This window comes from Schistocerca gregaria, chromosome 8 (assembly GCF_023897955.1).
Source record: "Schistocerca gregaria isolate iqSchGreg1 chromosome 8, iqSchGreg1.2, whole genome shotgun sequence".
Lineage (NCBI taxonomy): Eukaryota > Metazoa > Arthropoda > Insecta > Orthoptera > Acrididae > Schistocerca > Schistocerca gregaria.
This window is the reverse complement of record NC_064927.1, coordinates 256,732,864-256,750,429: the sequence shown is the minus strand read 5'-3', so window position 1 is coordinate 256,750,429 and position 17,566 is coordinate 256,732,864. Positions and strand designations below refer to the sequence as shown.

The 17,566-nt window shown below is 40.7% G+C and overlaps 1 protein-coding gene across 1 annotated transcript in view; it reads left to right on the top strand.

Annotated features, from left to right (window-relative positions):
* LOC126285438 (scavenger receptor class B member 1) overlaps positions 1-14,622 on the top strand; it is a 403,446-nt gene extending 388,824 nt beyond the window's left edge. The window contains exons 8-10 of the mRNA XM_049984826.1: positions 335-453; positions 5,825-5,947; positions 13,209-14,622. Coding sequence (XP_049840783.1) covers positions 335-453; positions 5,825-5,947; positions 13,209-13,514 — 548 coding nt within the window. The 3' untranslated portion in view covers positions 13,515-14,622. The remainder of the gene's footprint in view (positions 1-334; positions 454-5,824; positions 5,948-13,208) is intronic.
* Positions 14,623-17,566: the final 2,944 nt, after the last annotated feature.

Genomic DNA, 17,566 nt, shown 5'->3' with positions numbered 1-17,566 from the left:
GGGTGGCTTTAGCCTTCCTGAAACGAAACTCATCGCTCTCTGAACATATGCGGTGCCGAAACTTCCGTACATACAGTTTACGTTTATATATGAACGCTGTTTTATAACTTCTGTTCAGTTTCTATTAGTAGCGTAATCTAAGACAATATACAGTACAGTTCTGACAGAAAAACTAGAGACTACGATATCTGTATGAAGTTTAAATAGTAATGCTTGCCTGTTGTAGACTGACTGGTTATAAGCATAAGAGCCTAAGCTATCCGTCTGTTTAAATCTACGTCGTTGAATGTACAAACTGAAAAGAGTATAACCGATGGATTTGTTTGCTTCGCAGCCGCTCCAGTCTACCTGTCGTTTCCGCACTTCTACAAAGCTGACCCGTCACTCCTTGAAGCCGTCGTAGGACTGAAACCTGAAAAGGATAAACATGAGACATTTTTCAAGATTCAGCCGGTAAGTGAAAGCTGTTTTGCACTGACCACTGACAAACTCTTCGCTCAGTTCCTGAGTACAGCTAACTAAGATCATTATAAATTCAAAACTAAAGACACTTTTTTTTTAAATTATCATACAGGTTTTCATTAACGATGGAGAAATGTGTCACATATCTGTAAGTCAATGTTGCGTGTTCCGTAACTCTATCTAAACAAGTCGGTCATCTGCTATAAACATGTTTCATCATTAGCATGAACCAAAGTCATTTCTTACCCATCAACTTTCAGGTATGTTATTTATGTACTTCCTAGTGAGTATGTACTTTCTAATGAGTATGTACTTGTTGGTGTACTTGTTGGTGTACTTGTTGGTGTACTTGTTGGTGTACTTGTTGGTGTACTTGTTGGTGTACTTGTTGGTGTACTTGTTGGTGTACTTGTTGGTGTACTTGTTGGTGTACTTGTTGGTGTACTTGTTGGTGTACTTGTTGGTGTACTTGTTGGTGTACTTGTTGGTGTACTTGTTGGTGTACTTGTTGGTGTACTTGTTGGTGTACTTGTTGGTGTACTTGTTGGTGTACTTGTTGGTGTACTTGTTGGTGTACTTGTTGGTGTACTTGTTGGTGTACTTGTTGGTGTACTTGTTGGTGTACTTGTTGGTGTACTTGTTGGTGTACTTGTTGGTGTACTTGTTGGTGTACTTGTTGGTGTACTTGTTGGTGTACTTGTTGGTGTACTTGTTGGTGTACTTGTTGGTGTACTTGTTGGTGTACTTGTTGGTGTACTTGTTGGTGTACTTGTTGGTGTACTTGTTGGTGTACTTGTTGGTGTACTTGTTGGTGTACTTGTTGGTGTACTTGTTGGTGTACTTGTTGGTGTACTTGTTGGTGTACTTGTTGGTGTACTTGTTGGTGTACTTGTTGGTGTACTTGTTGGTGTACTTGTTGGTGTACTTGTTGGTGTACTTGTTGGTGTACTTGTTGGTGTACTTGTTGGTGTACTTGTTGGTGTACTTGTTGGTGTACTTGTTGGTGTACTTGTTGGTGTACTTGTTGGTGTACTTGTTGGTGTACTTGTTGGTGTACTTGTTGGTGTACTTGTTGGTGTACTTGTTGGTGTACTTGTTGGTGTACTTGTTGGTGTACTTGTTGGTGTACTTGTTGGTGTACTTGTTGGTGTACTTGTTGGTGTACTTGTTGGTGTACTTGTGCTTGGTGGTCCGCTTCCTGTCTGCAAAAAACATTACTCCGGCAGAAATCCATAGCCAGCTGTGCGAAATCTATGGAGACAATGTATGGGCGTACAACACGTGCGCAAATGGTGCAGGGAGTTAAAGAACGGATGTACTGACGACCATGATGAGGACCGTTCCGGACGGCCATTTGTTTCTGACGAAACAATCGCAAAAGTGGAGGCAGCGGTGCTCTCACATCGAAGAGTGACTGTTCCTGAGCTCCCCAAAATGATCCCTCATGTCAGAAAAACCTCTACTGACAAGATTTTGACGGAACATCTAGTAATACAGCTACAAGAAATTTGGACCACATATAGAAAAAAAATGGTACTACATAGTACAGTAGGTAACTGATAAAATACGAATGCTACGAACAGAAATGTCACTTTTTATTAGAGGACAATAATTATACTGAAATCACTGCGATTCATGACGGTCACCCAGACACTACAAGAGGCAGGACACGGTTCTTAATAGGGTGTAAGATCGCCACGGACGGCAATGCGTGGTCTGCAAAGTGCTCCCATCCTGACCACAAGATCGGGAAGGAGTTATTGTGATAGGGCGCTCCATTCTTCAACAAGCGCAAGAGACAACCGCTGGATGGTGTCATTGCATGTGGACGTGCTGTAGTAAGTCTTCCCAACGGATCCCATACGTGCTCGACGGGATTTAACTCGGATGAACGAGCAGGTTAGCCCGTTTGCCGAATATAGCGTCGTCCCAAGAGCTTTTCCACCTGCCCTGTACGATGCGGTTGCGCACTGTTACCCATAAATATGAAGTCAGGGCAGAATGCACCCCTGAAAAGAAGCGCAGGCGAAGGAGTACAGTACCCTCAATAACGTTGACCGATATGTGTGCAGTGTTCATAGATTTGGAGGTCGGTGCAGTATAATGCCTCCCCACACCATAACCTCTGGACCATCAACTTACCATGGTCGACTAGGTTCCTGAGTGGGTTAATTGTTCCCGCCTCTCACCATACGAGAATACATCACGCATCGAATAGAACTGTCGCTTCCGTTCGTTGAACTGCATATTTCTGTCAATTACCTTCTGTACTATATCGAAGCAGTTACTTTCATGCATGGTCGAAGACTTTCATGCAAGTCTGACGCATCATACGAAAGTTATTTTCGACCTTAATTTTTGCACACCAGCGTACAATGAAGAAAAGGTTTTAGCAAAAATCTCCAAGTTCTTCATAGATATACTTAAAATTTTTACACGATGCTCCCTAACAAACATTCAGACAGACGTAGGTTATATATTATTTTAAACAATGATGTACAGGCTTTCTGTTAACGATGAACTGTGAGAAAGAAAAGGTTGCGCTGCGCTATGAAAAATGTGCAGTTCTCTTTTTCGCAGTCGATTTTAACGGAAAAGCTGTAACTTAGGAAAGTTATACTTACGGTATGTTGGCCAATGTTGGCAAGCCTATTGCACAGTGTGAGTCGTGCAAAACTGTATACTGCTACCGGCTCGAAGAGTTAAAACTATGCGAAATTAAGTTCATTGCTGCTGCTACCATCACAGATCCAGCAACTGGACAAGCTTCTCTCTCATACCAATATCAATTTACCAATACAAAGAACATTTAAATGTCTTTACTGCTGTCTAGTCATTGCACCAGGACAACGGACATCAGCTAGCAGATATCACCTCTGTTTATTATTATTATTATTATTATTAGTATTATTATTAACGAATGTCCCCAACCGATAACAATAAGCAGGTGATTTTCAGTCTTTCTTAGGATTGTTCTTACTTTCCCAATATTTTTTCATTTTCTCCCCAAAGGCCTCCTTTCTTTCTTCGATCCATTTGGTCGGTATGGTTTTGGTTCCTAGAGTAAACTTCCAGATACCAATTTTGATTCTGAATGCATCCCTGCCTGATATGTTTCTTACGTCAATTTTTGCTTTTGTCAAATCCTCCTCAACATGCTGTAAGTGATGTCACATAGTCCAATACACTTACAGTTACTCTGTTTCCAGGTTATCAGTCTAGATGTCCATAGAACTTCATTCCTCTCTTTCTTATATCAGTTTTGATGTTTGATACTTATTCTGTTGTCTCGATTGTTTGCAGTCCGTATCCACATGAACTCAGTCTCCTTTAAGGAGATTTTGCAGGCCAACCTCCTTTGGACATTCTTTGAGGGTCTCGATTTGGAACGTTCAACTTCCCTTGACATGTTCCTAGTTGGATTGGCTTCCAAAAGTTTTGTTTTCTTAGTTCCATTTTCCATTATTTCACTACTTTTTCTAAAACTTGTCTAAAACTTGTCGGGATCCCATCTCCTTCTCTCATTCCTATTTTAACTAAGAATGTTCCGAAATTTTATCTATGAATTTAAATTTCGATTTGGTTTGTGTGTGTTTTTTTGATCAGTTTTAGAGTTTTGATGTCTAGTCCACGTTCTTATAGAAAACTGCATATAGATTGTTTATCTATAAAATCGTAGGTTTCTTTGAAAACCAATGAATATGCAGGCTCCTTTTTTCGGTCTGATTGGTTTAATTTTTGAAATAATTTAATCTTAAAATTATTTCAAAAATTAAACCAAGATATGTTCCGGTCGACGACCTATTAGGTCGGAAGTTTGCTCGGTAATCTGAAATTGTATGTTCTAGTTGTTCTTGCGTGCTCTTTAGGAGACAGGTGGATGAAATGCTGGCAGTCAAAAGTGAAATACCTCTGTATTTCATTTTTTTTTTTACGTCTGATCGCTACCTTTTTGTCCAATGGATGAATAAGTGCGCATTTCCAATTCTCTGGAACATTTTCAGTCTGCCAAATTTCTTGGATAATTTGAGTGATCTCTTTTAAGGAATTTCGAACAAGGTTCTTCACTAGTTCAGCTACAATTTCGTCTTCTCACGATGACTTATTATTTTTGAGCTTTTTACTGTGACTATAAATTTCTTCTTGAGTTGGCGGTAGTGTAGTTTCACACGCGTATTCTGGTTGTAATCCAGGGAATCTCGTCCTTGAGTGTGAGCAGTTCAAAAGTCGTGAGAAATATTTGACTAATTCTTGACGATTTTCTTTATTAGTTAGTGTCAATTTAACCTTTTATTTCTTGAAACAAAGGTTTCATGGAGGTATTCTTTTATTTTATTTGCAAACGTTCTGTTTAAGTCGTGTGTTTTGTGGTTCCTAAAGGCTTCTTCAGTACTAATATAATAATAATAATAATAATAATAAAATGATTGACTGTTGCGGGATTCTCTGTATGTAGTAGAAAACAGCTATGTGCTGCTAGCCTTAGGAAATTACATACCCGCTCCATGTCGCCAATGTACACTTGGGCAGTGGCTCTTTATTCAGAAGTATCCACTTCGAATACTCACATTTTCATCACTAGTACGTGGCTCAGGAGATAATGTGGTGGTGGTGGTGGTGGTGGTGGTGGTGGTGGTGGTAGTGGTCACCACTTCCTGATAATTAAGACCTTGCGCCATTGTCCTGAGTTGTAATCTTAATGCCTCCGCAGTGTCTCATGGTGTGAGAGCATATGTCATTGTTGATGTGGATACATCTGTCCTCCTATCGACACCCTTTTCAGTGGTGGTAGAGAGGGACAGGCAATGTACTGGCATCGGGTTTCACACTCTTCCTTCACCCACTGTAATACAACACGAACACTGTACTCGACTGTGCACACACATTCATCATAGTCATCTACATTCAACATGTACACTTCTGACACAAGACTCACTCTGCCGACGAAACGTGCCAAATTGCGCGAAGAAGAAAAGAAAACAGCTTTTTAGTTGGGTAGCTCTATTTGCCCCTCGCCGTATTCCTGCTAACCAAGGCCCCACGACTTAACTTTAACAAGAAATTTTATAGTGACGTATTACCAAATACGAGTGCGAACAGCAATCCTTGGGTCAACGAACATTTTGTTAAATATGTATTTCTAATAGCACAAAAAGTATGCAAAAGGTATGAGTAGCTATCATTTCGCTACATCTGCAGATACTGAATATGAATCATGAACAAAATCATTATTAACATATGTGTATTGAAAAGCAATAAACAAGTGGGGTGCATTATGTTCCTTCCACCGACAGTAGAATAAACATATTCAACTTGCTATAACGCTAACATAACTTCACCGAACTGTGCTTTTCTTTTTCAGAAACTGGGAGTACCAGTCGAAGGCGAAGTTCGGGTGCAGCTTAATCTGAGGACAGAACGTTCCAGCGCGTCGGTAGTCTCAAACTTCCCCTCTATAACGTTTCCCATCATCTGGTTGGAAGAGGTGAGCAGTGAAAGATCCAATTTAAGTGTTGTAAACGTATTTTTCTTTGTTAGCTGTTGATCTAACAATATAGCACCGAATATTGACTCTGGCTCAATAGTGAAGAAGTAATTTGTCATGGTGGTGGTAAAGGAACTATCAGAGATTTCGCCTAAGGAGCTTCAGGGAAAACACAGGACACTAAATTAAGATGCCCGGCTGAGGTACAACTGGCTCCCCCACAATACTTCATATTTAAGAGACCTCAAGTTCTGATATTCCACACATTCACGTGGAATGAGAGTCAAGTGGCGTAATCAATGTGAAGCATATGTGCAGTTTAAATTGCAGTACGTTTGTTCGCTATTTCAATTTTGTACTACTATAAAACTGAGTTTTCTCAAAGTAGGTTTCCCCATTAGCTTTGAAATTTGCGTCATAGCTTCCTTGCTCTTGTTCTCTACAGTTCACTTCAGTAATGGGCGTATTAATTTCGCGAACTACGAAGATGGCACTTTTCAGTAGAGCAGTTTTACACATCATATCAGAACATCGTATAATCCTTTTCAATAAAATTCTCCTTGAAGTGCAGCCAGGCTTCCGCTACTGCAACCTTCATCACGATGTTGGCGATAGTAGCCGAACCGTCGTCAGTTTAATCGCATCACGGCCTGGTTACCAGACTCTGAAGAATCTCATTGAAATATTCTCTGTCCGAGAGTACCTAGTCTCATATATTATATTCCTTTTGTCACTGCTGTCGAGGTGTGGATGTAAGATGTAAGATGTAAGAAGGTGGGTAGCGATGCGATGTGATGCGATGCGATGCGATGCGCAGTGACAAGGGACCCTTGTGACACCCCAGCCAATGACGTCATTCTGTCCCGTCAGCCTATAGCATTGGATGCGCGTAGAACATCTGGTGCAGATTTTCACCTTAATTTAGGTGTCGTGAAGGTAGTCAGCCACTGCAATGTTCATTATGGGTGGGTTTCCACAACGAAACACGCTCTTTCATATGATGATTTAATTTCAGTTCTCTGAATGTTTTGGCCTATCAGACGACGCAAAATGAGAGAAAAAAAATTCTTTCACTAAGAATTTAATGGGAAAAGCTCCAGCACGATCGTGTAGGTTAGTTTTTATTTCAGCTTAATTGTCAAATGACTCATCGTAAGATACCGGGTATTGTGGACAACAGTAGTGAATACAATCTTGCTCTTATTTTAATGTTGAGACAAATGCTAGCAAAGTATTACACACTTTCCAACTAATATTTAAAATGTAATACCAGCAAAGAATTTACAATTTTGTCATGCAGAGACATGGTGCAGATTCCTTCGCTTTTTGTGAAAGTGTTCCAGACAACCATTTCGTCTTGCGAGACAGAGAGCTACTGGTTGCATTTTACGCAGTTTTAGTCCTGCTACGGCTATACACGTATTGACACGTGCGTGGTGACAAAACGCTATCCATTGCCAGTCAGTGAGGAAACCCATCATATCCTTAATTTAAACCTGGTTTTGGAGTATGTTTGCATATTTTTGCCTTTCTTCAGATGCCTAACTCATCTTCTAAAAGCGCTTCGTTCTCTTCTGCTCCATCATCATGTCTAGATAAGCTAACAAAGCCTCTACCAGAGATATCCTAAGTTTAAGGAGCTCCAAAATGCTCTTTTCTGCCATGTGGTTTTCGCGGAGTGTTCTTTGTACTGAAACCAGCAGCTGGCAACAAAAAGATAATGCAGTAAACACCGACAAAGCGCCACTGAAAACAGAATCCTCTGAAAGGGAATCTGATCTTCTCTTGAACTGGCATGTAACAAAACTACTCAGCACAGAATCTTTCTCATAAAAATGTAGAAATAGCAATGATAGTGAGACTACACTTACGCATCTATTAAAGCCTGAAGTTATAAAGTGCAGTACCTAAATCGGGCAAACGTCTTAGTACAAACTTAATTCAAATTTGCTACGCACAGACTTGGTTTACTGCTATTCTTGATAGCACACGTTACACTAGTCATTTCCTTTCCGAATAAACATACCCAATAGGACGGTAAAATAACTCAGTTTAACGTAATTACCAACTACTTTCCTGGTGGCAGGATGGGGCATTATCCTGACAAAACTCAGTTACACGTGAGACGATGTACTGCCGCCGAGTGGAAGGATAATTAAAAGAAAAACGTTGCGCAATCATGGACAGTTCATGCTGTTGAGTTTGAAACAAGGCAAAGGAAAGAGTCCGGCAGAAAAAAAAAAATGAAAACCATATTCTCACGGTCGTGTGTGTTCCGATCGAAATTGATAAAATAAATATAAACATTGAAACTTCTGGACAGATTAAACTGTCCTGGACAGAAACTCAGACTCGGGACCTTTGCTTTCCGCGGCCATGCGCTCCACCAACGGAGCTGTCCAAACACGATCACGACCCGTCCTCTCAGCATTATTTCCGAGGGCACTTCATCTCCTACTTTCAAACTTCACAGACGTTCTCTTACGAAACTTGCCGGTTTATCACTCGTGGAAGTCACAGTCGGACACACGGCTTTCATCTGCCACGAAGTTGCATTATCAGATCACACTCGGGTGCAGAATGAAAATTCATCCCGATGACAAGTATTCATTAAACAAGAACCAGTGAGAGTTTTCAGAGCATACTATTTTTTTTCTAGGCAGAGTCGTCATAAACTAAAGGCTGTGCCTTGTCGATTTAGCCAAGTCCCTCTCTCCATTCTCATCCTGTTCAATTCTTCATACGATTTTATCCCCATATCTTCTTTGAAGTTATTAAAATACGTTGCTCTTCCCTACCTCTTGGTTTTTTCCCTAAAACTTTTCCTACAAATACATTCTTTAGGAACTGGTTGTGTCTCATTATGTGCCTTATCATTTTTGATTTTCTTCTTCCTATATAATTTGGCAGCATCCTGTTCTCATTCACTTTTCTTAAGACCTGTTCATTACTTTTTCTATCTATCCAGCTTGTTTTCGTCATTCTTCTCCATATCCACATTTCCATTGTTTGCAGTCTGTCTTTCTCTGCCTTTCCCAGAGTCCACACTTCACATCCGTGTGTTAAGACACTCCAGACAAAAGTTTTGCCAAACTTTTTCCTACTTTCTAGGCTTATATGATTTATGTTAGTAAATTCCTTTTATTTTGGAAAGTTCGCTTTGCCAAGGCTATTCTTCTCTTTATATCTGTGATACATTTACTGTCGACAGTGATTGTGCTCCCCAAATAACAAAAGTTCTCAACCTTTTCTAGAACATCATCTTCTAGTTTAATATTAACTTTGCCATTTTCTTTTGTCTTCTCCACTACCATAGTTTTCGTTTTCTTCTTGTTAATTTTTAGATTAAATTCTGTTAGGATTTTGGCAAATTTTAGCAAATTAAACTCCATTTCCTGTACTGAGTCAGCAAGTACTCATACTACTATATTATCTGCAAAACGGATACAGTGTATTCGTTCCCCGTTAATTTTAATTCCTTTGGTTATTCTTTTCAATTTTTCAGTGGTTTTTTCAATAAATAAGTTGAACAAATATGGTGATAGTGGGCATCCTTGCCTTACTCCCCTCCTTATTTTTGCTTTCTTCTTCACACCATTCACTTCTATCTCTGCTTCCTGCCTTTTATACAGGTTCCAGATTATCTTCTGTAAGTCTAATCAAGATTTATTTTCTTCATTGTTCGGAATAACAATTTCTAATTAACCATGTCAAATGCTTTTTGTAAATCTATAAAGGTCAAGTAGGTTTTCCTAGCAGTGGAGGCAACAGCAAAAGAGCGGAATGGGACAAAGACAAAAAGCACTCTTGTGATATCGGAAAGTATTTTCCATCCCACTTCGTGCACCCACTTTCCCACTTGCACGCCATAATAACCCACTGATAAGCCAAAACATTGTGATCACTGCCTACCCCTACGTTGGATGTCGCGGGCACGTGACGCGGTAACACAAGTATGGAAACGGAGAGGACATGGACGAAGACCACCTTAAAGAAGATACGGGTTACAGATGGTTGCAATCCATTTAGATAAGCAACTTTGACAGAGGGCAGATTATTATTACGCACAGCCTGTGAACGGAGATCTCAAAAACGTCGAAGATAGTCGAATGTCCACGTGCTACTGTCGTGAGATCTACGAAAAGGAGTACAGTAAAACCACCACTGGGCGCTAAATGGCTGGACGTCCACGACTCTACACAGAACGTGCGGTTCGGAGGCTTGTCTGCTCTGTAAAGTAGAATAGATGGTGACTTGTGGCATTTCTGAGTTGAATGCTGATGCACGCACAAGTGTTCCACAGCACAACGTTCATGGTACGTTGTTGAACAGGGAGCTCCGCAGCCGACCACCACTACGTGTTTATATGTTGACCTGACGACATCGCCAGTTACGATTGCAGTGGACACTGGACGATCGGGATTCTACCGTTTATCAACGGAAACGTGTCGGCTCCTCGGGTGAATGAAATTTTTGATACACTATGTCGAAGGTCGTCGTCTCGAGCGCTGTCATCGAGGTGGACGGCTGCTTGAAAAGTGCAGCGCGCCGCGGACGCAGGCTGTTGGGAGCAGTATTATGCTACGGGAGACGTTCTCGTGCATTTACATGGGACCTGTGGTAGTAATCGAAGACACGCTGTCAGCTGCGAACCACCTGCATCCTTCCACGCTTGATTTCTTCCCCGACAGTGATGTCATCTTCCTGCAGTACAATTGTCCATGTTTCGAAGCCAGAACCGCGCTACAGTGGTTTTAGGGGCATTATAGTGAATTCGTATTGATATCTCGGAGACCAAATTCGTCTGAAGTAAATTTCACGGAACCCATCTCAATCGCTATCGGGCGTCATCACCGCGAACGCAAACCAGCGACCCGTTATGAAACTTCCTGGCAGATTAAAACTGTGTGCCGAACCGAGACTCTAACTCGGGACCATTGCCTTTCGCGGGCAAATGCTCAACCCACTGAGCTACCCAAGCAAGACTCACGCCCCGCCCTCACAGCTTTACTTCTGCCAGTACCTCGTCTCCTACCTTCCAAACTTTACAGAAGCTCTCCTGCGAATCTTGCAGAACTAGCACTCCTGAAAGGAAGGATATTGCAGAGACATGGCTTAGCCAGAGCATGGGGGATGTTTTCAGAAACTTGCCCGCGAAAGGCAAAGTTCTCGAGTTCGAGTCTCGGTCCGACACACAGTTTTAATCTGCTAGGAAGTTTCTATATCAGCGCACACTCCGCTGCAGAGTGAAAATCTTATTCTGAAAACATCCCTCAGGCTGTGGCTAAGACATGTCTCTGCAATATGCTTCTTTCAAGAGTGCTAGTTTTGCAAAGTTCGCAGGAGAGCTTCTGTAAAGTTTGGAAGGTAGGAGACGAGGTACTGGCAGAAGTAAAGCTGTGAGGACGAGTCGTGAGTCGTGCTTGGGTGACTCAGTTGGCAGAGCACTTGCTCGCGAAAGGCAAAGGTCCCGAGTTCGAGTCTCGGTGCGGCTCACAGTTTTAATCTGCCAGGAAGTTTCAGCGACCCGTTATTTACGCGAATTTCATGACCTGTGCGTAGACATCCAATGCCGCATACCTCCACGTACTTTCGGACCGCTGACGCGCAGAATAAGTGGTGTCTGTCCGTCTTAGGAACGAAATAAATTACGTTTAGCATGCGGTCACAATGTTTTGGCTCATCGGTGTGTAGGACTCATCACGATAAAATAAGGGAAATCAGGGCTCGCACGGAAAAATTTAAGTGCTCGTTTTTTCCCGCGTGCCGTTCGAGAGTGGAACGGTAGAGACAGCAGGAAGGTGGTTCATTGAACCCTCTGCCAGGAACTTTATTGTGAATAGCAGAGTAATCACGTACAGTGTGTAAACTTTTAGATGGCAGACCTCTCCCTAGTCCTGAATCGGTAGAAGTCGGTAAACGTCGGGAGGCTTCGGTAGGCAAGCAGTTTCGACTGCTGCCAACATTACGTAGCTGACTGTGTTGTTTGCGAAACGTGTTGCGAATAGTGTTAGTGGTGAAGAAATAATAGAACAAAACGTCATGCCTGACGCGGCACTTTTTCACGCATCTCTATGTTTACCACGTAATATCTTCTGAATTATATGTCTTGAAGAGACATAAATTTGCCGGTACATTTACTGATGTATGTGGATACTGTATGCGAAATATTTTGCGATTAGAGTTAATAGTAACGAAATAATACATTAAAACGTCATGCCTACTGCGGCAGATATACGGTATGTACTGAGAAAATGTAGTAAGCGACAACCCTTTTCCTTTCATTATTTTGTGTGTGTGTGGGGGGGGTCAGCGAGAAAAATTTTCGTAAAGGTTTGAAACAGTATGTAACATTTGTTGCTAGTCGCTAAGTGCTCTCATTCCCGCGGTGGCATCTCATTGTTTATGACGTCATATTTCCTCAAGAATGTGTGTTATTTCTTTTTTATTCGGCTAGGAATCTTCGTGGGCTTACGGACAACAAATCGCCAAAATTTCATCGCAATCGGATGAATGGTTTGGGAACGCACAGAGGGCAAACGTACATACATTCATTTTTATATATAGAGATTGACAGTTACGTTATACTATATGACCTGTTTAAGTATATTTAAATTTTATAATGAATAGTTCAACGTTGCGGGGAATGAAAAAAAAATTGCGAGTAGTGTGAGTCGAACTCAGGTCCCCTGCATTTCAAGCCTTTACCTAACAATTGCGCCACGCATGCTACCGTGACGTAATTGTTGAAACATTGTCTATTACTCTTTTGGGTGTTCGGAGAACAACTTACCAAAGTTTCATGGAAATCGGATGAATGGTTTGTGAGCGCATATATATATATATATATATATATATATATATATATATATATATATATATATATATATGGGAGAGATTTTAATGTACATGACGATATCCGTTTCGTTTACGAACAACATTTAAAGAGAGTTTTACTTCCAAGCCTTTCGTCTGCTTTCGTGTAAGCATGACGCGCAATTTGTAGTGTCAGCACTGCAACTGGTAGGCGTACCTTGTCCCCCCCCTCTTAACGGCTCCACCCCCCCTCGCCAGCCAATGCTTGCTTCCTTCTCTCCCCGCACTCCCCTCACAACTCGTCCCTCTTACAGTTATCACGTTGTAGATGTAGAAATAGATTATGTTTATTCTCTGTTTGGATACTTATATCTAATATTTTTCATAATTTATTTTTTCATAACTTATTTTTTATAACTTCTCAAATGTGTGTTTTTGTCGACAGGGGGTTGAAGAACTGACTCCTCCGATTAAGCGGTGGATCTTCTTGGCGACAACTGTGGCTGACATAGCGGTACCCATCCTGAACTACGGCTGCATCGTAGCCGGCCTGGCAGTGTTAGCCTTCATGTTCGTGCGCACATACAAGAACGTCGTCTTCACGAAGGAGACCCTGGAAAGGGGCAAAAAGACTCTGCGCCGGGGCAGCAGTTTCATCGTCAACGGCCAGCACCGGCTGCTCATACTCCGGGACTCGTACACCCTGCTCAACAACATCAGCACAGACCCTGACCCCGAAGCCGAATCGTGATTGGCCAGCCCAGAGACTGTGCCCCGCGCTGCGACCAATCAGGGTCTGCCTGTGAGGTGGAAACCTCATCCCTTTCACATCATCTCACTCCTGCACTGCTCACAATACGGTGGGGAAAAGCAGGAAAAAAGTGCGCATAGAAAAGCATTTCGGGACAGCCGAGAGACGGAAGTGATGGACATGTTACCGCCACTCGCAGATAATATTTGTTACACTGATATGTTGTTCATTTTAACCGATCAGCCGATAACCGCTGCTCGCTTTTCTCGGCGAGCTGAAAAACTACGTGTCTTTCTCCAGGATATGAGCGCCAGTGAAGAGTCAGCGAGAGTGAAATTTCACATAAAATTAAATACTTCGGTGAACATGAAACCTGTGGAGAGAAGTCAATGCGAATAGTCTTGAAACTAAGCCAGTAAGCCAAACGTGGAGGAAAGCAGAACAAACATCATTGTTATATATATATATATATATATATATATATCTCTATTCTTTTGCCAGTCTGTATTAACATGTTGAGCTGAAATGGCTACTTCACCTAAAATATGAGATTATTGCCGAGAGAACGTTGGTACTCTTTGCTCAAATAGTAAAGTAGGGACATTCCGACAGAAGAATAATGTATAAGACTAATTTAAAGGAAAAGTATGAATAGGAAGTAATTTTACTCAGAAACCAGAAATGTTTTTCATGAGAAGTTTGTTTTTACGAATGGAAAAAGTCTACCAATTCAAAACTGTACTAAAATTTTATTCGACAGAAGCACTGCAAATCATATCAAGTAAATACTGCACAATGCCGCAGAAATTAAATCAAAAAATCATGTGTACTTTTTCTTCATATTCGCATATGAGTTCTAAATAAGCATATAAATGAGACAATGTGCACTATTGCCAAAGTCAATTAAGCCCGTTTCAGATACAAAAATTAATAATAGTGAACTAAATTAGTAAACCAGATGCATCTAGGAAAAAAATTGTTTGTTGCTTGAAGAAGTGTTTTCCGTGTTTTGATACAGTTTTAATATTGCTCAGCATTCATAATGTAATTGTTTCTGTGATTATTTTTAGTTATGAAATATACACATATATACCAAGTAATACCCTAATTAAGAGATATTTCATTTAGTTTTAAAACACAGAGCAATCTGTACCTTATGTACCTGCACAACCATCAGTGTTTTCGTGTATGCCGTCCCAAATTGAATCCTCCGTTCAAAAATTGACACACAAAGTTTAGCTTGAATGTCTGCCTGCACAGGAAAGCACTTAATTTGATGCCGGCTGCAACAGTATGTGCCCACGTATGAAGTGGCATTCTAAAAAGTCAGAATACTTGTATTTTATATTATTTTCCTAAGATAGTTGAAGCTCTGATATCAGTGAATACTAAAGTAACCAAATGTACTGTACCCCAAAAAGACATAAACGCAACCCGAATTAAGTATCGTCTTATTCATTACATGATCAGTGGAGCTCCCGTAAATTAATTTATATGACTTGACTCATTTTTAAAAAAATCAAATCTTAGAAGCAGGCCAACCCGTGATTATCGCGTTATGACAGTCAGTATATCATATCCACAAAAAATAGAAAATTTCTACGGCATCAAAAAGTTCTCATTACTCGAAACATCACTATCAAAGTTATAATACACCTACCTTTAGTCAAATGTATCAAGGAATCAGTTTTTCTTTCTGGCGTTTTCCAAAATGAAAAGTGAAATTCCTCATCAGCATTAATAAAGGGGACTGATGACCTTAGCTGTTTAGTCCCCCTTAAACATCCCAACAACCACCATTAATAAAGGTAGCGTGCCAACTGTGACTTACCCATGATTCTTTCTAAATAAAACTAACACTTTAGTCCGTATGAAGGATAGAGGCAGAGAAGCATCAAGTAGTGAACTACGGTGATGTTGAGCAGCCACCGTTTACTGTAACCTATAACAAATGATTCTTTGAAATTAGTCCACTCTGTCATACGTTCATGTTATTTTCCTTCTTACCTTCTTCCCGTCCCACAAAATATCACCTTCACTCCCCTACGTGTTCGTTCCTTGGTAAACCAGATTGTCTTTCTAGTGAATAACAAGGACTATCACGGCACCATTGGTAAATTTCTTCTGTTCCGAACATCCTTTTCTGCCAAAATGGATTCTCCTCTTTCTTTCTCAAACCCACGATACAGTATTCAGACTTAATTTCGCTTCAGTCTACAATGACAAGAAAAGTATACATGCAATAATTATTACGAAATAACAGCAAATATTGATGGTACAGATTAATCGCTTTTGTATTTTCGAAAAAATTAAGTTATCTACCCTGTTTGCCAATAACAATGCAAGTACTTAAACTAAACTATGCCGTGTTAAGAGTCCTTTGCTTTGGATCGAAATAACTAACCCAACTTTAATAAACTGTCTGATTCCTGTGCTTCAGACAACTACTCTAGCAGGAAATGTTGTAATATCCAGCGTAGCTTTATATGTTCTGCTCACTGAGCTCACCAAACACCTATATTCATCATCACAGACAATACAAAGTGTTTTTTTTTTTTTAACGCATTCTAGATTTCGGAAAATTTTCTTGCTTTATCGGTATCATCTTATAGATTTTAAATGGAATTTAAATCTGGCTCTTCCGGTGGTCTCTTCAAAACTGGGATATTTTCCTCGTAGACAGTCTTCTTTAAGCTTAGGTAATACGCTTTGCGTAGCTATCATGAAGAATTTCCCCAAAAAGTTCATCTCGGCAACGTAAAATTCTTCAAAATCCATTGTAGCATTAATCCGCAATATTTGCCGTGAAACACATCGCCAAATATTTATACGATAGTCATTGTTACTCCACAGATTTCGAAGCGTATCTGGGCTTTGTGAGATCTGAGTTTCTCCCGGTGCACATAACGTTCCAATTAACTTACAGGAATGCAGCCGGGTAACGTTGTCGATAACCGCCGATACGCCTACTGGTGCACACCCTATCATTTTCAAGGCAAAACTCTGCAGCAAGTAGTGACTGTGTCCCGAAAAACACACACACACACACACACACACACACACACACACACACACACACACACACACGACCACCACCATCAGAAGTCATTGATGGAGAGAATTAATAACCAATGAGTGAGGTAGCTAAATGGCTCTCAGCGCTATGGGACTTAACATCTGAGGTCATTAGTCCTGAGGTAGCTTTAACCCTGTTCCTCTGTTCGTTAACAAGGGAGAGAGCAGGATTCCACGCTGAATTTAAGTGAAAACCTCCATCTTTATTTATAAGTTCACCTGCTTATTGAATTGCTATTGCTTCCTTAATAACACTGCCACAACAGCTGGAAGTGCATGCCAGAATCTGAGTTGTTACATTCCATATGATGACCAGTGCCAAGGCAATATTACGCAACAGCAGATTTACTCAGCTGCTGTAAGAGTGTATGATTCTTGTGTTCAGGACATCGGTCCTTCACGGTCCTATACTCTACCAATATTAGACTAGCCGCAACTGCAAGGAATAAGACAGACACCTGACTTACGCAAACCAAAATCACCGTTAACGGAACCTAAAAGGATCCTAATCTTAGATAAAGGTCAGAAAACACGTTTCACATCGTATTTCCCCAAAATGCAACCACTGTTATTAGCAGTGCTCCTTGGGTAAGTCAGAAAGGCCGTAGATCTCGGTGCCATCACTCAGCCGGCGCAAAGCTAGTCGATAGCGCTTCTGGGATTGTTCTGTTGGTTCAAAGATTGCGACGCTTACGATTTTTCATAAGACAAATAGCTATTCATTTCGTTTCAAAATTCCCTAGCACATTTTAAGGCCTCCACTGTTTCCGCGGTAGATAGGATACTTTAATTTTTTCGGTTCTTTTATCTTTTGGCGTGTGGTGTAGACACCATGTAGTCAGTGCCATATTATTTGAGACATGTGACGATGAAAACAAGTTTGTGTAAGTATGCATATAGTAATTGATACCAGATCGTTATAAAACATCATGGCAGCAGGTAATATACAATATTATTTAGATTACTGAGGTAAAATG